This window comes from Gorilla gorilla, chromosome 7 (assembly GCF_029281585.2).
Source record: "Gorilla gorilla gorilla isolate KB3781 chromosome 7, NHGRI_mGorGor1-v2.1_pri, whole genome shotgun sequence".
Taxonomy (NCBI): Eukaryota; Metazoa; Chordata; class Mammalia; order Primates; family Hominidae; genus Gorilla; species Gorilla gorilla.
In genome coordinates, this window is record NC_073231.2 from 85,707,084 (window position 1) to 85,731,671 (window position 24,588).

A 24,588-nucleotide genomic window follows, 5' to 3' on the forward strand; every position below is an offset into this window, starting at 1 on the left:
TACTGATTTCTCAGCTCTTTGTCTACAAGAACTTTAAGCATTTTTTAACATTAAATATTTCTTAATACTTGTTCCATAATCTCCCCAATCAGTTAACACTGTACTGTTAACATAAAAAAGAACAAATAGAAGTAATACATATATAAGATTAGAAAATGTTCTAGGAAGTATAAACAGGTACATATACTATGCAAAAAGCAAGCTTGTCTTCCAACTACCACCTCTCCAAAAGTAGTAACTATTGATAGTACCTTGTGTGCCCTTTCAGAAAAAAAAAATATGTAACTGTCCTCCATTTGTTTTTCTTTTCCTTTCTCTACACTAAAGGCTCTATATTATATTTCCTTTACTATACTTTCCTTTAAGAAAATGTACGCTATCTTATCAATCACTTATCAGAACATAATATGCCTACTTCATTCTTTTTTTTGTTTGTTTTTTTGAGACAGAGTTTTGCTCTTGTTGCCCAGGGTAGAGTGCAATAGCACAATCTTGGCACACCGCAACTTCCACCTCCTGGGTTCAAGTGATTCTCCTGCCTCAGCCTCCCGAGCAGCTGGAATTACAGGCATGCGCCACCACGCTCAGCTAATTTTGTATTTTTAGTTGAGACTGGGCTTCTCCATGTTGGTCAGGCTGGTCTCAAACTCCCGACCTCAGGTGATCTGCCCGCCTCGGCCTCCCAAAGTGCTGGGATTACAGGTGTGAGCCACTGCGCCTGGCCGGCTTCATTCCTTTTTCATTTGCCTAGCCCATTCTCAGGTTGCATGATCACTTATTTAACTACCTCCCTACTGCTACATCATTTGATTGTTTCCATACACTGTAAAGTCTGTATGTGCCTAAACCACTGTTCTCTTGAAGGTCGTTTGCAACTGCATCAACTATAACATTCTTCATCTTATTCTTTACCACTGCTCTGCAGCAATAGACAAGAATAGCAAACTTCCTCTTAGAAAAAAACTGCCCCTTAAATTTGATTCTCTTGAAGTTTGACCTGTTCTTTACTGATTGTTTAGTGACTACCCTTCATTCTCCTAGTTCTAAATAGGCAGGCTTTAAAGTTCAGTTCTTGGCCCTTTTTCCTCTCTCTGTTCTCATCTAATTGGATAATCACTCACATACAGACAGTGCCAACGATTTCCTTAATCCTGAACAGTCTTAGATTAACATCTCCTGCCTCATCTTCTCTCTGAAGATCTGATGCCATATTTCCTTCCTGCTCGCTGGGCAAAACCACCTGCATCTTGTGCTCACATCTCACATTTGTCATCTGATTTACAGATTCATCATTATCACTCATTCTTACCTCTTCAAAATATTTTCTTCTCTTGAATTCTCTTTTCTGGTAATGACACCACCAGGGACATGGCTCAAGATCAAAGAGTCATCTCTGAATCTGTTTCCATTCACTCCCTCCTCAAACCATTCTCATATTTGAGTGATTGTGTCTAGTGCCTCTCTCATCTCAATTTCAAAAGGAGACATCCCAGTGGATATCCACATGGACCAGTCCCCTCCACCCACACCCCCAGTCTTTGATTACTTTGAACCATTTTACCTGTGGATGACTTCCCAAACCCTGTTCTAGTACAGTCACCCTGACACCTTTCATGACTCTGCAGGATGGACTGGATCCACTCCGGGTGGACTTCTTTCACTGCTCAAGACACTTCACGTTCTGCTCACACTACAGTTCATGCTGTTTACCCACTTCTCATCTACGTGAACCCTATTCTTTGGTCAAACCTGACTACTCATTTTTTTCAAGTAGACCATGTACTTTTGCAGACTTTTATTTTTGGCTCCAACTTTTCACCCTCACTGAGAGGCTCTCTCCTCCAATATCTGCTTCAATTCCAACCATCCTTCCAAGGTTGGCAACAAAGGTCGTCTATTTTATAAAATATTTTTGATAGTGCCCAGACATGTTTACAGCTCCTTTTAGTAAGCTAGCCAGATTGAACAAATGAAAGTTTGACACACAATTAACTCTAAATTTCAGATAAAAAATGAGTAGCTTTAGCACAGGTATTTCCCATGCGATATGTGGGGCATATTTATCCTAAACTTTATTTGATGTTTCTTTGAAAACTGAATGTAATTGGAGGGTCATCTTTGAACTGTAAAAGAACTATGCTTTTGCCAATCAGATGGGGAGACAAAATTGAAACAGAAGACAGAGTCAAAAAGAGCAGAATTTGAACTCCAGCTCTAGAAAAAACTACTTCACTTCATGTCTTATTCTGAAAACTGAAGATATAAACTCTACAAATTTTTAGTTACTGAGAGGTAGAGAGATTTGGCTTGTAGATTCACATTTTTAACAAGCACCCAAGTTATTCTGGTGCTAAAGAACATACTAGTAATAGTTTATCACTTACTTGTGTCTGTGCTTATGTCTGAGGTATTTAATTAACAAACTCGCATCATGTCCATTAAGGGCAAAGTCAGCAAAATCATTGAAAATGGTAGTAAGAAAAGATATATACTTATGCTGGAATAAACATTAGATCATAAAAAATAGAAAATAGTAAAAAAAAAAGTACAAATGTTGCACATATATATGGATTGAATTGATTCACAGTAGGAATGATTCTGAAGGATGAAGCAAGTCAGGCAATTTTCGGAAAGTGCTATATTTATGTAATTGAAAATGATCAGCAGGAGATGAGGAAAAATGGACAAAATAGGAAAAAAAGAGTTTGAGACAGTGGTTAGAGCATCAGCTTCAATGCCAGTAGCCTAATGTTAGCTTAGGAGAGCCTAGAAATCTTCTGAGAATTGAAAGGTATGACCAAAGACACAGACAGTTTTGTGGATTCAAGATCCTAATCAAATCTCCATAGCCTAAAAGAGCATGCTAAGTTGCCAGTGCAGCCCCCACATCCTCTGAGGAATTCTGTACCTGGTGAAGATTATAAAGAATATGGATCAACATGATCTCACTCTGAATGAACCCACTGCATTTTGGGGAAAGGTGCAGAATGGAATTTTCTTCAGTGAGAAGAGCATACCTACTTTTCAGACTTTAAGGATGCATTCAGGCCATTGTTTGGTGGAAATGATTTCAAGACGCATGCATTTTGGGCTTTAACCTAGTGTCTGGCACAGAGTAGATGATTATTACAAGAAGTTTCCTTACTTTTCTCAAATCACTTATCTTCTTTCTGCCTTGTATTAAAATTGTAGGGAAGATACATTTCTTGTTTCATGGAGCCAAGATTATTTGTATGGGACAATTGTACAATAAATGTCTTCTACATGAATGAATAAAATTGACTATATTGAAGCAAAATCTTGATTTTCTTTTTGAAATGGAGTCTCACTCTGTCATCCAGGCTGGAGTGCAGTGGCGCAATGTTGACTCAATGTAACCTCTGCCTCCTGGGTTCAAGCGATTCTTCTGCCTCAGCCTCCCGAGTAGCTGGGACAGCAGGCACTTGCCACCACACCTGGCTAATTTTTGTATTTTTAGTAGAGATGGGGTTTCACCATATTGACCAGGCTGGTCTCGAACTCCTGACCTTGTGATCCACCCACCTTGGCCTCCCAAAGTGCTAGGATTACAGGCATGGCCAATTTTCTTTTACTTTAACACCAAAAGGTCCAGCGAGAAGTTAGCAGGAAGAAGGAAAACCACAGCACAACAAATATTAATTGAATATCTACATGCTAGACTCTGGTAAATTCAACAGGTGTGATGATGAATAAAACTCTATACTGTATGTCAGATGGCAGGGACTATGTCTATCAGATAGGGAATCCAGAACAGAATAAAGGCAATGAAAATATAGAACAAAAACAGGGGATAGTTTGATACGGAGGCAACTTACAAGAGCAACTAACTCACACTTAGGGTGGTAGGTTGAAGGCCTTGCAGACATGAAATCTAAGTTGAAAACTGAAGGAAGAATAAGTTAAGCAGGTTAAGTGTTAGGATGAGGGAAAGAGACTTAGTCAGAAGTAACAGAACACATAAGGGAAACTATAGGCCAACATGAGCACCAGGCATTCAAACTGAGGGGCTTTGTTTTGCTGAGGAATACAGCAATGGTGAGAGGGTAGGAAGGAAAATCTTAACGGTAATAAAGAAAAGAAAGCTGGGGCCAGCGCGGTGGCTCATGTCTGTAATCCCAGCACTTTGGGAGGTTAAGGCAGGCGGATCACCTGAGGTCAGGAGTTCAAGACGGGCCTGGCCAACGTGGTGAAACCCCGTCTTTATTAAAAATATAAAAATTAGCCAGGCGTGGTGGCAGACACCTGTAATCTCAGCTACTTCGGAGGCCGAGGCAGGAGAATCGCTTGAACCCGGGAGGCAGAGGTTGCAGTGAGCCAAGATCACACCACTGCACTTCAGCCCAGGTGACAGGACAAGACTTGGTCTCAAAACAAAACAAAACAAAAACAGAAAGCTGGGACCAGATCATATACATGTTAAGTGCTCTAGACTTCCTTTTAAGAATAATGCTAAGCTACTGAAGAGGCTTAAACAGGAATGTAATGTGATCAGGATTTGTTTTAGATAGATCAGATAAACTGATGCAGGGCAAGACTGGCTACAAAGAGGCAACTCTAGAAATCCTGGTGTGGGAATGAAGATGGCCTGAATTTTTAGACTTTTCTTCTGGGACACCATTTTCCGTTCATTTGGTTTTTCTCTTACTCCTTGAGCTGTTACTTTTCTTTCTTCTCTGTAGTGACTTCTGACCTCCTCTACATCTAAATGTTAATGTCCGTCAGGTTCCGTCCTCAGGTCTTTTCTCTTCTCTATTCACGCCATTATCTAGTGATCTCATCCAACCTAAGGGCTTTAAATATCATCGGGACACTGACAAGCCCCAAATTTATGGTACCAGCCTGCACTTCTCTGACTTCTAGACTGTCTGGCCAACGTCAGCTGTCTACTGAACCTCTCCATTTAAATGTTTAATAGGTAACTCAAACTTAGCATTTATAACACTGAACTCCTGATTCTCCCTCCAGTTTTGCTATGCCAAGTTTTCCCCATACCTGTAATGGCCAACTCCATTCTTCCAGTTGCATAGCCAAAATTTTGGAATCATCCATAACATTTTTCTTTCTCTTGTACTCTGCACCCAAAACATCAGAAAATCCTTTTGACTCTGACGTCAAAAGACATCCAGAATATGACCCATTTTTACAATTCCTCTTGCTACATAGCTGGCTCAAGCCACAATCATCTTAGAGCTAGATTAAGAGCCTAGGTATTGTAACAGATTATTGTTATAATAGGTCATTGTGATAGATCTCCTTGCTTCTGCCCTGGTTCCCTATAGGTTTACACTCAACATAGCAGTTAAGAGCTTTTCCTTGAATATATTAGGTCATGTCACTCTGAATAAAAGCCCTGAATGGTTTCCCAGCTTCCTCAGAGTGAAAGTCAAAGTCCTTACAGTGACCTTTAACAAACTCAAACTATAACAAAACAAAGTTTTCTTCCCTCACCTTGCTTCTCTGACCTTAGCTATTACTATTCTCCACTTCTCATTCTGTTGCAGACATCCTGGTCTCCTTTTGGCCCTCAGAGACTCCAACCAAACTCCCACCTCATAGCATTTGTGTCCTGCTGTTCCCTTTGCCTTGACTGCTCATCCCCAAGCTACCCAGAATGTTTGTTTCCTTGTTTTTCTCCCCTCAGGTCTATTCTTAAACATAACTTATTTAATTTTGTTTTATTTTTGAGACAGTCTTGCTGTGTTGCCCAGGCTGGAGTGCAGTGGTGCAATCTCGGCTCACCGCAACCTCCACCTCCCGGGTTCAAGTGATTCTCTTGCCTCAGCCTCCCGAGTAGCTGGGATTACAGGTGCACACCATCAAGGCTGGCTAATATTTGTATTTTTAGTAGAGGTGAGGTTTCACCATGTTGACCAGGCTGGTCTCGCACTCCTCACCTCAAGTGACCTACCTGTCTAGGCCTCCCCAAATGCTGGGATTACAGGACTCAGCCACCACGTCCAGCTACATAACTTTATTATAGAAACCCCTGAACACTTTACATCAAAAAGCATCACTCACTCTAACCCTGTCAGAGCCCCCCACCCTGCTCTGCTTCTCTTCATAACACTTACTACCATTCAGCACTATGCATTTTCTGGTTTATTCCTGTCTTTCCTCACTAACACGTAAGCTTGATAGAAGGAGAAGCTGTATGTGTTTTGCTCAGTGTTGATTCTCCACCACCCAGAACACCTCCTAGCATAAGGTCAGCGCTCAGTAAGTTGCTGAAGGAAAGGGATGGGTTTGAGCAGAGTGGAGATGGAGATCAGCTGATGAACTTTTGAGATCTAGTAGGTGGCAGAATAGTCAGATTGTGATGAATTGTTGGGTATTGAGCAGGAAAAGGGAGATGAAGGAAATAAGAGGGCTCTAGGAGGCTCTCCAAGTTTCTGCCCTACACACTGAGTTGATGGTATACTGTTCCCTGAAATAGAGAAGATGGGAAAAGGATTTGATTAAGGACAGGGACAGAGAAGGATAATTTCAACTTTGAGGAAGTTGAGATTCAGGTTATTAGGACATATTCAACTGAAGATATCCTGGAGGTAGCTGGCTCTAGAACTATTAACTGAGTTTGTGCTGAACACTCATCTCTGTTAGGTACAAAACTGCATGGAAAGGAGATGAAGAGAGACTGTATAGTATTGAGTTATTTTCCAGGGAAAAGCTAAATCCTTTTAAACCCTTCAGGTGAACTTACCAAACCAGCTGCTACTCAGAAGCTCACAGCCTTTCAGAAAAAGGTATTCTCCAAGCCTCCAAGGAGTCTTATTGTCTCAAGGCAACCATTTTTCAGTTTGACTCTGGGGGTGCGTGTTTGCCATTCAGAACCTACTATATTTTACCGCACCTCCTGACATTGTTACACAACATTTATTGAAAGCACATTTGATGGTAATGAAGTTTCTATTAACTATGATTAAATCTCATAAAGCACCTGAAGATAATTTAAGATGTGCAGAAGCAGAAAATGAAACATTCGGTTTAGTACATTAGGAAACATAATTGATTAAATTATCTCATTTACAATAAGTGCTTTCATGAGCTATGCAGTGCACATATTTTCCCCAGTTTGTCATTATGATTTGCCAACAGATATCTTAAGACTTCACCTTCTTTTTACACCTCCCCGCAACTCTAAGCTCGTGCCTCTGCCCGCCTGCTCATGGAGCACTCTGTGCAGAGCTCTGAGTGATGTTTTCTATCTGCCAGGCCTTATGGAAGATCATGTGTATGGCTATATATAGGCACAGGTTGTTTCTCAATTATCTTCATAATTGACTTTGATTTACATCAGTGATGATTCATGTAGTCTCACACTAAGCCCCTCTTTCACCGAACAACTGCAGCCTGAATTTCTATAATGCACTCCTAACCATACAGCTTACAGAACCCCGATTGGATTCCTCTGGGAGCCTTTTGCAATCACATTGATTCTCTAAGGTCTTATTTTTAGAGAAATCACAAATTAAAACAGTTTAAGCGATTCCGTTGCAGTATCCAGCAATTAAGCATGGTGCTCAGGAGCGAGAACCCCAAGCAAAAACTGATTCTGAAGTCCCTAAGGACTGGAAATGGCTTCTGCGGGGTTTATGGCTGGAAGTACAGATGTAACCAAATTACAATGGCACAGGACTCACAAACTAAGTGTGAAATTAATTTTAAAAACACATACATGCATTTCTAAGTAACTCTCACATTGGCCACCCCATGGATACCTATGATCTTTTTTGTGCTATATGACAGAATCAGTGGACAGCATGCACCATGTGGCCGGGAGCAAGGTAAGAGTCCACTTACTCCACCTGTCATCCTGAGGGTCCTGACACAAGCACAGGCCAAATATTCAGTGATCTGTTTATTTCTCTCTCCCTCAATGCCCATACACATGAACACACATATACACAGCCAGGTGCCCCCAAACTCAGTCTTCCCATAAATTCAAAATCAAACATGCATGATGTCAGAGGACCAATACTTAAGTAGTAATGATTTTTTTTTAATGGGCAGCAGACAGCAGGGAAATAAGTTTAAATGTTTATTTTTGCTGTTTTCCCAAATTCTTAGACTTTGCAAGTAATGATATCTTTGTATCTCCAGCCTTCCTGAAGCAACATAAGGAAATAGGAACAGAATGGCTTTACTGGATTTTTCCCTCATGTCTTGTGACCCCTGTCCCAAGTTACCTATTTCTGTCTATCCTCACAGGGTCTTAATTCTCTCAATGAAGTTAGCTCATAATAGCTATTAACTCTTCCAAGCTCTTTGAATTTTAATACCCTAGGATTTAAAAGATCAAAAGTCATTCAGTTGATACTAGAATGAGAGATGCTAGGCAGGGACGTCTTTCACAAGCTTTACAAACCAAACCAGCCAGGCAGTTGTCTGATCTCCTACTAATGAGAGCTGTATTAATGTTGCCCCAGTATCTTGAAGTTTCCCTAGCGTCCTTTACATATTTCTGATGTATGAGAATGACTTGGGGAACATATTAACACATAGATTCTTAGGAGCTCCTCAACCAGGAATTCAAATTTATTTGTTCTGTTCTGAGGTGGTGCATATTTAATTTAACAAGCTCCAGCCACACTCTGAGATGCTGATGCATGTGGATTCTGATCCACCTTTTGAGAAACATTTTTCTAAAATCATGGTTCTCAGCCCCACCTGCACCTTGGAGTCACCTGAGGAGCTTTGAAAAATAGAGATACCTGGGTCCTGAAAACCCTCCACCTTAAATTCCGATAGCCTTGATACAGCCTGGAAATTGGGAATTTTAAAAGGCCTACAGGTGACACTAAAGAGCATAAGGTCAAATGCCATACTGCTAGCCATTCCAGCCATCTCCTCTCTCCAGCTCTGCAGGAAGCATAAAATGAAGACAATGCAAAGGCCTCTCCCATAAGCAAGCCTGGGTACAACGAGCCTAAGCCAGTACCAACACCCCAATCCTCAGCTCGTAATTATTTCACCATGGAGTTCTGGATCCTAATCTGCCCAGCTGCCATGGATTCCACAGGAGGTAAGATGCTAGGTGGAGAGACTTGTAGTCAGGCTTTTGCCCAAGGCTGCTCTCAAGAAAGTGTGTACTGACAAATATTTATTAATTTTAATGTGATAAATCTCTTCAGAAATAAGAATCCTAGATGACATTTGCAGAGAAATGGACTTATAGGCAGAAAGAATCAAGAGGAGAGATTTATTTTTACTGGGAGGGAGGAGAGGGGTGTGCATATTTCTTTTGGATTTAAACCTCTGATATGTGACTCTGAACTCAATGAGGAGAGGCCTCGAAAGCCCTGGATCTTTCATAGGAACTTCAATTCTGCTCAGCTCCGAAACAAATACAACAGCAAGGCAGCAAATATGAGAATAAATTATATTCACAAGAGGAAAAATAACTTACTTTGGGGTTTTATTTCATGAAGAGGTTTTTTATCTAAAAGAAAGAAAGAAAAAGAAAGTTGCATTTAATAAATTTACATGGAGCAGATATATTTCCTGTTTCACTTTATATCTACCTCTATAAATAAAACATTTTCTCCATTTTTATGGACAACAGGAATGGCATTGTCCATAGTTTTTTCATTCTATTTTTTAAAAAGATTTTCTCTTTTGAAAAATAAACAATTGTAGGATGATTACTTCATCATTTAAAAATTTATTTTCTTGTGGGTTTACTAGCATTTCTCTCTGTTGCATTTGCTAGATTCTTATCAGGATGAGAAAAGCAGTGAGCTTTCAGCCTGTCACTCTATTATATACAACCAGAAGCCTGCTCAGGTAAGGGATGCTGTTTCACTCTAGATGATAGAAAAATGAACCAGCGAATAAATATTTAAAGGGACCCTGCCTTGGTTTGCAGTGATCACAGACTGGATAAAAAGTCCCCAACTCTGCCTGTTTATCCATTCTTGTCAGGTATGGGTGTGGCACGATGAACACGTTAGTTTTGTTTTTACGAAACCACTCTTTTTTTTGTTTCACATCTCCGTTATCTGCTAAAATCTGTTCCATCTCTCTCAATGGAAAAGTTGTCATTTTATAATCACAGTATTTAGCAGTGCACCCATGAGATAAGGTGGATTAAGAGAAGAGGCATTAGGTTGGGCAGGGTGGCTCACGCCTGTAATCCCAGCACTTTGGGAGGCCAAGGCGGGCGGATCACGAGGTCAGGAGATCGAGACCATCCTGGCTAACACGGTGAAACCCCGTCTCTACTAAAAATGTAAAAAATTAGCCGGGCGAGGTGGCAGGCGCCTGTAATCCCAGCTACGTGGGAGGCTGAGGCAGGAGAATGGCTTGAACCCCAGGGGGCAGAGCCTGCAGTGAGCCGAGATCGCGCCACTGCACTCCAGCCCGGGCGACAGCGAGACTCCGTCTCAAAAAAAAAAAAAAAAAAAAAAAAAAGGCATTCAGCATGGCCACAGGAGTCAGAGCTCAGCTGAGGAATTTTCTCAATGCCCCCAGTGTCCCCCATCCATTGTCTCCTGTCCCATCTCCCATCATTAAAATAATCTAATCTTACAGGTCACTTTGAGACTGGGCCTCTGTGGCTTATTCTGTGTCATACCACAGTCCCTCTTCTCCCATTCCCCCTGCCCTCGTCCATCTCAGGCTCACACAACTCCACCACCATGCAGGAACCCAAGGTGACTGCCCTTCAGACGCTATGCCAAGATTCCAGAAGATCTGCATGGTGCTTCCTCCTTCTTATTAGTCCTTTCTTAGGGTTTAGATGAGTCATTGTCTGACTACAGGGATCCAGGCTGTTGCTAATCGTTCACAGACTCACACAATGGTAGGGGGACCCTACGCAGTCCCCTTCTCTGTTTGCCCGAAGGTGAGCCATGTGAGGTGAAACTGTCATTTTGGATTATGTTTTTAACTGAAGCAAATCCTGTACAATACACATTTGAGAACTTAAATATTATCTGACTGACTGCACCATCACCCTTCCCAGGCAGATCAACACAGCTCTATTCTGAGTTCTCCATAGAGTCTTTCTCACACTAACTCACTCCTGCATTTAACATGGTTTCTATGGAATGCTCTTGCATTACATGAATGCAGTGTGCTATAATGCAGCTCCAGTGTGTTTTGCCATCTGATTTGTTGTGGAAGTCACTTTCACAAGGTGTGTATAAATCACACTCTTGAAAATGTGCCACTATTTTTTAAAAATAGAAAGGCAAAGTGAGAGGTAAAGGGTAATTTCTGGCAAATATTTCTTTAAAAAGAAAAATCCTTATAAAAGATAATAATTTGTTGATGTTGATAGGATCACAGTCAGATTTTTTTTACGTAGTCAGGTTTCTTAAAACAGAGAACACTTGCATTTCCCTTACTGAACAGATGTGACGGTACTAGTTTTCCTGAGAGCAGGTGGTCCCTCTCAAAGTCCAGATGCTAATGCATTCAAGAATCAGAATAAAATGACTTTGGTGGTTTTAAGCTAACCTTAGTTTTTGCTTATTGCACAGTATCTGAAAGCATTTGGCATGGGGCACAGCGAGGCTGGCAGGCCAAGGCTGAGATGTCTGAAAGTGATACATTGCTACAACTACACAAGGAGACATGTAGAAGAACATCTGTTTAGAACTCTGACTGAGCTTAACAGTATTTTCTTCCTTCTAAACCACAGGAACGAAGATTACGCTGGGTAGCAAAATGAAACTCCATTAAAAACAGGTGAGATATATAACTATGTCACAGAAAAATAAATCTAATACAGCCAGGCTATGAAAAAATTGGAGTAGTAGAGTTCTATCAGGTATAGCTCTGAAAGAATGAATGAACGAATGTGACTGAAAAGCCCAGGGCCATGGACTTGAGACACAGAAATCAGGCAACAAGGGCACACAGGGCATGAGTGCGGCACTTCCCCCTCTAACCTAGCTTTGGAGCTACTTTTACTGGCATTGTGGCATTAGTAGACCAGGATCAGAACTGGATTTAAACCTTCAATTGTCTACATTCTGTGTGTCCTCAGTATTCTCACAGTAAAATGGGAATACAAATTCCCAGTAAAGGTTGCTACTGTCGATTAAGCATGATAACTGGAAATCCATGCGGCATAGAGCTAGCACATTTGTCATCAATAAATGTAACAATCGATAGCTAATGACACAATTTCAACCTGTTATGATTATCATGATCATTGTCAGAGTAAAAAAAAAAAAATGCCTATTTGTGCTGCTGCTTAGAGAGAAGTCACAACTCCAAATCAGAAATTCTAGTGGATTTTGGGGATTCTTGAATGCATGTTAAAACTTGTATCTAGATCCAGCCTCTGCTAATATGAGACCAACGCAAATCAAAACTTCAGTTTCCTGATATGTTAAAAATTAGGGCGGGGCTAGAATGCAGGCTCCCTTGCCTTCACCCACTGTAAATGTGCAGACCAGCAACCAAAGACATTCTACAGAGTAAAAATTATTCAAACGGCCACTTCTCTACAGTGGGACTTGTTATGCTAGGTTCCAGCATGTCTTGTGTATCAGTGTGTATCCTCCTATGGAAATGGCTGGAAATCTCTGGTGCCCAAGAGGGTTTTAGTCCCCTGGCATCAGCATCAAAACTGGATTCTGCTGTGCTTTGTGCAACAACGGTACCTTGACAGGAATCTGCTAACAAACATAGAGCATTTTCCCAAAAGGAAATATCTGATGGAGATTGTTCTACAATGAGCACAAGAGAGGGCTACCCACTGACTTCACTGACTTTGCAAGAAGTACCCGCTCTATGATCTTTTATTCTGTTTGCATAATCATTTTCTCACAAGGCTCCCGGCCATGGAACATCCTTGATCAACTACATTTCCTCTGCTTTAATTTTACCTCTCTCCAAAGGCCAAGTTAAAATGACCCTTAGTAAATTAATCCATTAGGGCCATGGTTCTTGGTGGTGGTGTTGGCTTAGTGGTGTTGGCTGCATATTAGAATCACCTGGGGAGCTTTTTAAACAAATACTCATACCTGGGCCCCACTCCAAGAGATCTTGATTATTTGAGGTTTGGGATTTTGTGATCATGATCACTTTCGGGCAACATATCTGGGATCTGTGTGGTCAATTTTAGTTAGTCTCTGCCTCCCTAAGATGCCTTGAGGTAGCTATGGTATATAAATGGTCCCAGAAGGGTCTCTCCTATATCTTGCAGGTGAGAGATGTTGCAATTTTGACCCAGTGGAAGCTGAGCTATAGTTTAGGAAAAAAATCATAGCAGTTTTCCCAGGGTCTAACATATACTGATTGGTACCTTCTGAGTAAGTTGGAAATTGATGATAAATTATTATAACTCGGTCTTATAATCTTTTTGTGTATTTATAAGTTAAAAATGCAAACATTTTTAAGTGTTTTAAATTGTCACATTTTATTTCACTTTTTTCATTTATTTCATCTTTATCCTTACACAGTTACTAGGTAGTTGTGCATCCAAAAGAAAATATATATATTATATATTGTATATAATATATATAATAGATAATCACCAAGGGAAAAAAGCATAATTCCAGCACCAAGGGATAACCACTGTTAAGTTATATATACAAGCCTAGGTCTTTATCCCCTGTGATTTTATAGATATGAAACTACATAAAATTGCCAGTGATTTATCATTTTTACCTACAAAAATGTGGAATTGTCTTTTATGTATTGTTCTGCAATCTGCTTTTGTCACTTAGTACTGTAAGGCAGCTATTGCTTTGTGTCTGCCCTTGTGTATATGAGGGGGGAGGTATATATCTATATGATGGAGAAAGAGAACAATCTACCTTTTATTTTTGGTGATGATTCATTTGTTTTTCACCTTTAATTTCTTGCTTCCTTTTTTATATTCCATGCTCCTGAACCATTTCCATGGTATCCATTGTTCTTAGCAGCTATTTATAACATCATCCCTACATATCCAGCCTCTACTAGAGAACAAACGTGGTCAGCTGCATGCAGCCCACATCCCTGGGACTACAGAGGGCAGGCCCTGGGGGAAGATGGCACATGTGGACAGAAGGGTTCATCTCCAACCATAGAGTGAGGGCTGCAGACAGAGGGCTGCTCCTCAAAAGCTGTAGCTGGTGATTACTTGAAATCTGCTCCCACTGGTTTTGAATACTGCATAGATATGTTTGCTTGATACCAGGGCCTATGTCATTTTTAAGATTCAGTTAGTAGGGTTGCTTAAATGTAGACTAAATACCCAGGGGGGCAGCAACTCACTTCCCAGCAGCAATTCAAATACGTCATTACAGTCAATGTTTACCATTCTTTCATTTCACTAGACTAGTCATATCCCATATTTTTACCTACAAAGACCACTTTAATTATTTTGTTTGTCATAAATCATAGCTTTGAAATCTTTTCCACCCCCAAAAAGATATGTGTTAACTGTTTTGTATTTTAACTTACCCTTCACATTCTTTGTACTCTTAAATGATTTAGGAGTTGATTCTGAAGTCTATGGAATAGTCTGCCTTTTGTATCTATTCTCTGGCTTATTTCCTTATTTGTTGCAATAATTCTCTAGTATTAGCATGAAAGAATCTAACATGACTCCACATTGCCTCTGAGTCATGGTCAACTGCTCTGCCTACCTTTATGGTCTTGCATTACTGGTCCCACCATGCCAGATATGAATTAGTTCCTGGAGCACCTCAGTACAAATCCATGTACTAGTCTGATAAATCTATTAACTCTCTCCATCGTCAACTCAAAGCTTTTGTTCAGGCTGTTGTCTCGCCTTGGGAAGCCCTTCCCTCTTCAGGATTCTTACAGAAAAGTTTCCTTACTCCATGGCACAGATGGATTTCTGATTATTTCCTGAAATCTCTGGTGATTACTGCATTTGCAGGGATTGCTTCTCTCTCTCGACAGTTTGTCTAACTTATAGTCACTAAAACACAACGTATTTTTTTTCCAAAAATTAATAACATCACAAATGTTCACTTGATATATTTTATACTTTAAAAATCACTGTCAGTTATGGGTCCCTAACATGTAAATCATATTTAAATGCTTATTTGTGTGACACTGTGACCACAGAGTCACAGCAAGAAAAAGATGGGGGGAACAAAATTAAGAGCTATTTGTTTATTTGCTGACTGGTAGAAAAGAGATTGAGGTTATTGATTATCAGTGTATTGCATGTATTCATGCTTTCCCTCTCCCCTCATAACTAGAAATAATTAAGAGCTGGTGTTATGCCCTCTGAATGCTATCCAAGGCTGCAGGAATTCCCAGGGCCTGGCAGATAGGCCTTGCATTAGCAGTGAAGGATAATTAGACAAACATGAAGTCTGCTTTGCATTGGCAACAACACTATGCCGGAATATGTCAGGGAGACAATGACAAGTGGGGATTCTGTTCTCCTCCGAGTGTTCAAAGTTCATTTAGGTCATAGAACATGCAGGAAAACAAGCTCCAACTCTTGTATACATCCTAAAACTATTTCAGTGATTAAAAATGCAGAAATATTAAAAGATTAAGATATAACCCATCTCTAGATTTGACTCTTTTTAGTTTCCTTATTGCGTTTTTCTTTTCAGTTCATTTTTAAAGATCTTAGTGAGCAATGACCCTTCAGAGACCATATTTATCCCACTTAGTACTGGGTTAGTTCAGTTCTTGCTTTCTCACTTCAACCCTACTCCCCCCAGCTTCCCAGCCTGTATAGACATCACAAGATCTATTACCCCTTTTAAAATGCAATCTGAGCATACTCATGGAGGACAAGCACAGAGAACAGGAAGTTTTTAGAGATTCCTCCTGGAGTTTTCCAATTGGTGATGTCGGTTAGAGAAATCACTGGTTTCCCCAGAGAAATCTGAGGATTAGAGGAATTCCAGGGCTGAATGGCAAAATCACCCACATAAATAACAACTTCTATGAGTTGAGATGCACATTAGTAAATGAAAAACAGTTCTATTGACATCTTCTAACTATGCATTGTTCAAGATCCCATCATGTTAATTAGATGAAGTCAGAAGGGTACCAAAACAGATGGCTCAAGGATGTCACTTCTGATGACAATGACCTTCCTGAATTGCCCTTAGTCAAAGCACATAATTAGTGTGCATTCAGGAGATGTAGGCTTCCCTCTTTTTTCTTTCAAACTGGGGGGCCTGGACGAATAAGTATCCTTAATGACTATGCTCATAAGTGGCATTTACATATTTTTGAGCTCAATCATTGAAACATCTAGATTGATACCAACTTCATTGTGATGTCTATCCATTCCTACTGATTCCATGTGTGTTAGTTTTTGTGATGAATATGCAGAATAAAATATGGTCTTGGGCCACTGCAAACACTTTTAAGCCTATATCTATGAGACTTTCTTACCAGTAATTAGCCTCAACGTGATAAAATGCAATGCTTCCAACTCTGCTCCAAGGGAAGATGCATAATAAAGTCCTTTTTCTAACCTGTGAATTCTTTTGCTTTGATCCCCTACCTTCCAGTCACACTAGAAATATATACTGTATATATTAAAAATGGAACAAAAAGTCCAGATTCTATAATTCAAGCTTAAGATAATCATGTATTGGTTAATGTCATGATAATCACTGACTTGAGGCAAGAGTGATATTCAAATATTTAAAAATCATTTAAAAATATCAAAATGAAATTAATATATTGAAGAGATATCCACAGTCCCATGTTTATTGCCACGTGATTTACAATAGCAAAGATATGAAAACAACCTAAATGCCTGTTGACAAATGAATGGATAAAGAAAATGTAGTATATACAAACAATGAAATATTATTCACCTTAAAAGAGAAGGACATCCTTCCACTTTCAACAACATAGATGAACTTGGAGAATATACTAAGTAAAACAAGCCAGATGCAGAAAAATAAATACTGTTTGATCTCACTTATATGAGGAATCTAAAGATACCAAACTCATAGAGACAGAGAGTAGAATGGTGGTTGCTGAGGGCTGAGGCTGGGATGGAGGACATGGAGAGATAATGGTCACGGGGTAAAAAGTTTAATTAGGCAAGATAAAGAAGTCCTAGAAATCTAATGTGAAATAATGTGACTACTGTTAACAATATTGTACTGTATACTTGAAATCTGCTAAGAGGGCAAGACTTAAATGTTCTCACCACACATGCACTAAAAAAAAAAAAAAAGGAGCTATGTGAGGTGATGGATATGCTAATTAGCTTGATGTGGCAACTATTGCACAAGCACACATATATCAAATCATCAAGCTGTGCAATTTAAACATATACAATTTTTAACTTTCAAGTATACCTCAATAAAGTTGTAAAAAAGGAATCCTATTTGTAAGTGCCAGCCTTGCCATAGGGTCACAGTGGCTTCCTGCTGTGTCAAGGGTTGGTTGTTCCTTAAATTGCTCAGGAGGGAGGTAGGGAGGTTTGGAGAGGGAAGATGGTGGGGGGTTGAGATTTGGGAAGTGTTTGTTATGATGACTAAGAAAATACTTAACTGATATGAGGCTATCAGTCCTGACTCATTAAAAAATGCTTAAAGGGAAATTGTAAATTGAGGACCCTTGACTTCCAAATTGTTTTTCAGCTTCATTAGTCCTCATGCTAGACCAAACATTTATCTAACATTACAGACCAAATTACCTGTACATAGGGTCTACATCAGTCTTGTTTACCTATTTCCAGTACCTAGAACAATAAATAGAATATAGTAGGTACTCAATAAATATCTGTCAAATGAATCAGTGCTGCTAAGCCTTATACAGTGTCCGTAATTTCAATCACAAATATTACAAAGTCAAGGTTCATCAATTGCCTATGTTCTACATGAATTCATAGGATGTTGTGGCTTCTTGATGAGGAGTTTGGAGTACAATGCTAAAGAGGCTGGATTTGATAAGTCAGTCCCTAAGTGAGGCTAGCAACTTGTTTTGTTGGGGTAGGGCAATTTGTTTCATATCTAAAAGATGCCCAAGTCACTTTACGTAACAGCCACTCAAATGGCTGATTTTAGGTGTGAATGAGAATAAACTTCTCCTCAAAACTCATTAAAAAATACATAATCTCCAAAAAAAAATACATAATCTGAAGTCACTGACATGTCAGTGGTGTTATTTTCATATTATATATATGTATATATATATATATGTTTAATATGTGTGTGCACATATATCTGGAAGCTGGTAAATATATAGCTGCAATGTATATTCATACTTTATATGTATATATATGTATATCTATTTTAATGTGCTTATGTTGTGTGTGTGTGTGTGTATGTATATATATAAGTATGTGTATCTATCTATCTCAAGTTTTTAAGCTAAAATGAAACTTAGAGATCTTCTTGCTCAGTTTCCTCATTTTACAGTTACAGACACAAGGCGCAAGATTATGAGATTTGCCCAAGGTAACACACTAGTTAACAAAAGATCTGAACTGGGACCTAGGACTCCTGATTCTTTGTTTAGAGCTCTTTTTACTACCCTATGGTATCTTTCTAAATGATCATGGCAATTTTCCATTCCACTGAACACTGACACTGCCCTGTACTAAACACACGTAAGAAGGCCAGGTCTTTTCTTATTCACAGTACTGACACTCTGGAGAATGGGGAAGGGCAGGGTTAATAGAGTTAATGATAACGTCTATTGATGATGTTAGTCTCATCTTTATTATATTTATCACTTTTCGTAATGATCTTGAAGAGACATATACTTAGTTTGTAATTTAAAGAGAATAGGTGGAATCAAAACAAAGAGGTTTCCTTTATCTCTATTAATTTGCTTTGTTCAGCACACCCCAGAAGCCACTGAGTTTTTCACAACAGTAGATTACTCAGTTTTAAATCACTGCCCTGATTGGGTTCTTGCCACTTCTTTTATAGCCAAACCACTCTATGATCTCAGACATTAAATCTTTCTCTAGTCCAGACTAATATTTCTTACCCAGGGTTTTGTGCTGTTGAATCCTGATTAATTACACTGCAAATGTAAAATTTGTAATTTATAGAACTAATAAAATGAGGATAGTTTTGTTTGTATGACAGAAAGCCTAAACTTTGGAAACATCCTGACTAGAAGGGACCTTGGATATCAATCATTACTGACAGCAAAAAAAAAAAAAAAAAAAATTAAATATTGATAATAAATATGGCAAGATTGCTATTTTTGGAATCTGGGAATGTGGAATAAGAGAAGTATCAGGCATGCAACAAATCATTGTTCTAGAACTGGTTCACAACAGAACAGTAATCCCGGAATCTATAAATTGCTATACAGTCTAGTACAGTCTAGTAATGCATGTGTTGTTGGATTTCGTTTCTCCTGACTCCATTGAGAAAGAATTTTTGAATTTGTGTTGACAAATTAGGATTTGCTTTATACAAAATATTTTCTATCACCTGTAATCCCAGCACTTTTGGAGGCCAAGGTGGGTGGATCACCTGAGGTCAGGAGTGTGAGACCAGCTTGGCCAACATGGCAAAACCCCATCTCTACTAAAAATACAAACATTAGCCAGGCATGGTGGCACACACCTGTAATCCCAGCTACTCAGGAGGCTGAGACAGGATAATCGCTTGAACCTAGGAGGCAGAGGTTGAAGTAAGCCAAGATTGTGCCACTGCACTCCAGCCTGGGTGACAGAGTAAGACTCCATCTCAAATAAATAAATAAATAAATAAATAAATAAATAAATAAATAAATAATATAAAAATATTTTCTGGCCAGGTTGTCAGAATACATGTATTTCTTATGAATGAGGGAAGCCTGTATATCCTACTCTCAATATGGCGAGGACTGATTTTCTCACCTGTGGTTCAGGTGTTCTTCCTTCCCTCTCCTGAGCCTGTCTCTTGAGGGTTTATTTTATTTTATTTTTAAGAGACAGAGTCTTGCTCTGTTGCCCAGGTTGAAGTGCAGTGGCTATTTACAAGCACAGTCATGGTGCTCTATAGCCTTGAACTATAGGCCTCAAGTGATCCCCCTGCCTCAGCCTCCAGAATAGCTGGGACTATATAGGTGTGCACAACCATGTATGACTTTGAGTTGTTTTTAACTGTTAGTTAGAATCATAAGATTTTAGAACGTGTTGGGACCTTATAGATCCCCTGGTCTGTCACCTTCTCAGGACCAAATCCTACCAGCTGAGCAGAGGAAGGATAGAAAATGGAGAGTAGTTCATTCAGCTACTTATCAGAAGCTCTAGGAAAGGATATTGATTCTTTTGTCCAACACAAAGTTTAAGATACCTTGTGAACTGTTAGGATTCTCCCAAACTCTTTTTGACAGCGGACAGTATTTCTCAAATTACTGCTCAAAAATAGTTTGTATAAAGAATGTAATGAATGTATAAATAATGTCTTCTATAGATTTTAATGACAAGTACATTTTATTTCATTAGACACTATCTTAACCAGATATATTAGGAAACGTGTTAATGAAACATAGAAAGTATCTCACTGTTGATACTCTTGCAGAACATGGAAAACATTTTTTTTTCTGCCGCAAGAATTCCTTTATTAGAAAACACACACATGTGCTGGGCATGGTGATTTACACCTGCAATCCTAGCACTTTGGGAGCCCGAGGTGGGAGGATCACTTGAACCCAGGAGTTTGAGGCTGCAGTAAGCTATGATTGTGCCACTGAACTCCAGCTTGGGCAACAGAGTGAGACCCTGTCTCAAACAAAACAAAACACCACACACACACACACACACACACACACACACACACACACACACACACTATAGTTATTGCTATTTTGTATAATGGAGTGCTTACTATGGAGGGAAAATGCTTCACTCAGATTATCTTCTCACAAAGAACCATTTGTAATAGATACTGTTATAATTTTTGTTTTATAGATAAGCAAATTTAAGCTTAGAGAAATTAAGACACTTGTTCAAGGTGTTCCTGCTTATGGTATTGTAATCAGAATTCAAACTCAAACTATCTCACTGCAGAGCCCTGAGGCTTCAACCTATCCTTCATTTAAAGGATGGATATTCACATCCAACAGGCTCAATTCATTCATTTCTTCCAATTCTAGGTTCCTGTCTGTCCATTTTGAGTACCTCAAAAAGAAAACAGCTGGTTTTAACTCAGTCACAAAGGAGCTTTGAGGGCTATTTAGCCTGTGTTCTGAATGCCAGATCAATCCAGGCCCAACCTAGGCCAGCCTCACTGAAGCTCAACCTCTGTACCTTCCAACAGTCCCCAGTTCAGTGTTTCTCGGGGATATCATCTGTAAAAGTTGTCTTTGTTAGGGATTTGCACTCTCACCGACGATCTGGTTCTAAGATTATAATTTAAGACATGTTTTTAAGCTTCCTAATGGGTTTGTCTCCAGTTTACATCATCACAGGGACTCGTTCTTATGTGTTTGTTTAGTTTTCTTGGGTTTGTGTTATGTTTTACTTTGTTTTGCTTTCGTTTTTTTCCTCGCTAAGTAATATGATCTTGAGGTACATATGCATCCTGCTCTCCAGCTGCCCAAATTCAGTTTTAGAGCCCTTACTTACAGCGGAGGTGTTTTATTTCGATTTCTCTAATAAAATGAACAAAGTTAACAAGATGTGCTTGAGAGAAACAAACTTCCAGAGATTATGTTTCTGAAGTGCTACATAGGACTTCCTGTCTAATTTCACCAAAAGAATGCAAGCATAGTGGAAAAATACATATTGAAATATCTTGGGGGAAAAAAGTGGGTAGCAATGGAAAAATGTAGGTAGAAGGAGATATTGTTAAAGAGAGACAAGCAGAATAACTGCCTTCATTTCTGTTAGCTGAGAAAGCAGTTCTTACCTAGGCTCCTGTGTCTTAGCTCTGTACCTGTGGCACAGATCCATGAGGAAATAGAAGATGGTGACAATAGAAAAAGTTTTCTGGATGACAAAAGGCATCTGAAGTGTTTCAGACCTGGTTGGTAACAAAGGCCACAGATTTTTAATAGCTTATGAAATACGCATCCATCATAAACCAATGGATGAGGCCAGTCTTCATTGAGAAGGGAGATCATGTTCAAAAAAACAAATGTCTTTTTCTTTTTATTAACAAGGCATAAAAATAGAAAAGTCAATAGTGGATGGGTAACTAAGGGAAAAGCGTTATGGTAATTTGTTGCGTGCATTTTATTCTTGATCTTGTTTATGTCCAATCCACTCAGGATATGGCACTTGAGTGCAAGTGCCCATCGAGAGGCACAAAAATGACAGTTTTAGCTTTGTAAAAAAATAGTTTTTAAAGCCTTCACGAAGACACGTGAATACGGCACTATGTCTGCTTTATTTTCTTTTTAAGAAACTTCAGTCCTGAGCCACTCCACTCTGTCTTATTAAAGCTTGTTCCTCACTGGTCTTCATATTTGGTCCCATAATGGGAAAGCATTTATTTGGGGCATGGGGGAGAGATGGTTGCTAAGCTGCTAATGACACCATATGTGCCCAAATCTACATTATTATGACTCCTGTGGGTCTGCAATATTATATCCACATTTGCTATGCAGTATACATGAAGGCAAATTCTGAATTAATCAATTGTTATGCAGAAAGGCAAGCTATTGAGTATTTCTAGGAAAAAGTCTTTATGTGAAAAGGAGCACCTACTACGTCCTATAAATTAAAAGTACTTGGGAGAATTAGCGAGCAGTAGGATGCTTCATGGCCACATAAAAATATATTGTGCTGGTATGTTATCTTGCTAATGGCATTTTCATTTCTTGACTTTAGAGAGTTTAACTATGCTATCATTAAGCAATTTGCAGTGTGGCTGGTTCAGCTGGTTTTGAAATATGAACTTGTCCAACAAAAAGTCTAGATTGAGTCAAGTATGATTTGTGACTCTGACCAAAGAAAGGAATTGACAGATTTTGTTTGGGTAAAGGGACACTCATCCATTATAATCCCATAAACAAAAGAAGTATTCCGTAAAACCACTAGTACAGAAATAAGTTGTTTTAGATGTGTAGAGCTATCTCCAGGATGAAATTTCTCTGATTCAGTGCCCTAGGAAATACAGGGAAGGAACTCAGGTAATTACTGTAATGGATAACAATGAGGTTTAGAATGGTCCAAGAGAAAATGCTTAACAAAGCAAACATGCCTTTCCTGTGATTACAGGTTCACCTTTTCAGGTGCTTCGTCTAGGTCATTTAAGTAGATCATTGAATAGACAATGTGGTTAGATTATTAGATGTAGCTTGGGGATGTTTATTTGAACCTGCTATTGTGTAGACGTCTTTATCCTTGATGGGGTTTCCTAACCATCAACTCAAACTTTTCTTATCACTGTAGCCATCAGAAGTGAAAACAAACCACCATTTTACTGATATTTCAGTTTTTGAACTGTCAATGTTGAACTGACCTATGTTATACCTTGACAAGACGAATGGATTAGCTATCAGGTAGCTAAGCCTTGGAGACTTCCTCTGTCTTTCAGGCCCCTGTGGCATTTCTGTAGCTTTAGTCTCACTACACATCTAGGTGCTAATCCCTTCTGAAGCATACCCATTTAATCTTCTCAAGCCAATGCCCTTAGTTTTATATCTGCTGGGGTAAAGAGAGAGGGAGCTGGCTTCTCCTATTCCTCAGGATCAAATTAAACACCCTGCTATTTTCACCTTTCTCTTCCTGTCAATGAGGCATGTGCAGCTTATTTCCCTCTGGCTGTGATCTGAGAGCACAAACGCAGCTATGTACAGCAAGGAGAAAGTCCAATGGTCAGGAAACTACCTGATTCTGGTGTTCAAGCTCAGAAAACATGGATCAACAAGTTCTTGTTTCTTGACAGTCATACCACATCATTAATTACCTTTATCCTCTGGAAAAGCAACACTCTAGTATAAAGGCACTGCATGTTTATGCTTGTAATTTAGATTCGTGGATTCAGTGTTATTGCCCCAAAATTCCTAATCTGCTTCTTACCAGTCTTGGGGCATTTACCTACTTTTTGATTTTTAAGTGACAGGGTCTCCCTTTGTCACCCAGGATGGAGTGCAGTGGAGCAATCATAGCTCACTGCAGCCTCGATCTCCTGGGCTCAAGCGATCCTTCTGCCTCAGCCTCCCAAATAGCTGGGACTACAGGCATGCACCACCACACTTAGCTAGTTTTTCATTTTTCTTTTGTAGAGACCGGGGTCTTGCTATGTTGCCCAGGATAGTCTTGAACTCCTAGCCTCAAGTGATCCTCCCTCCTGGGTCCCCCAACTGCTAGGATAACAGGCATAAGCCACTGTGCCAGCCGTATTTATTTTCTTGTTGAGAGCATCTAGGTGTGGCCATCTGTGACAGTGTAACATTAAGGTTCTGTGTTCTAGTCACAACTGACCAAGCAACAATAACACACAAATATTAAAGTGATCATTCAGAGCTGGCAGCTTCATCTCTAGGAGAAATGCAACCCTCAGAGACAACAAAGAAAAACTAAATGTTTTGTTGAAGGCTAAATAAAATCAAAGACATGTAGGTCATCTAAGAGCCAAGAAATGCCATTGTGAATCCTCCACGAGAAGGTGGAAATTGAGGAATTGCTTTAGGGTCATGTTGAGTGTCAAGGAAGAAAATCAGGATGAAGAAAATTCCCAAATTGTAATATGACCTAGATTCTTCAAC

General features: G+C 39.4%; 1 protein-coding gene and 1 long non-coding RNA gene across 10 annotated transcripts in view; one reads left to right on the forward strand and one right to left on the reverse strand.

The window, feature by feature from the left end:
• UNC5D (unc-5 netrin receptor D) overlaps positions 1 to 24,588 on the reverse strand; it is a 550,673-nt gene that overhangs the window by 81,197 nt on the left and 444,888 nt on the right. For 5 of the 7 annotated variants that reach the window (XM_055349504.2, XM_019032845.4, XM_019032844.4 and 2 more), the window contains one exon: positions 9,428 to 9,460. The exons of the other annotated variants lie outside the window; for them this stretch is intronic. In XM_055349504.2, the coding sequence (XP_055205479.1) occupies positions 9,428 to 9,460 (33 nt within the window). The remainder of the gene's footprint in view (positions 1 to 9,427; positions 9,461 to 24,588) is intronic. 7 annotated transcript variants of the gene reach the window in all.
• The window catches only part of LOC134759102 (uncharacterized), a 37,526-nt gene continuing 18,726 nt past the window's right edge, over positions 5,789 to 24,588 (forward strand). For 2 of the 3 annotated variants that reach the window (XR_010135004.1, XR_010135003.1), the window contains exons 1-3: positions 8,626 to 9,043; positions 9,731 to 9,804; positions 11,666 to 11,712. This is a non-coding gene — a long non-coding RNA (uncharacterized lncRNA). Of the gene's footprint in view, positions 9,044 to 9,730; positions 9,805 to 11,665; positions 11,713 to 24,588 lie in introns of all 3 variants that reach the window. The other variant, XR_010135002.1, reaches the window with a different exon arrangement.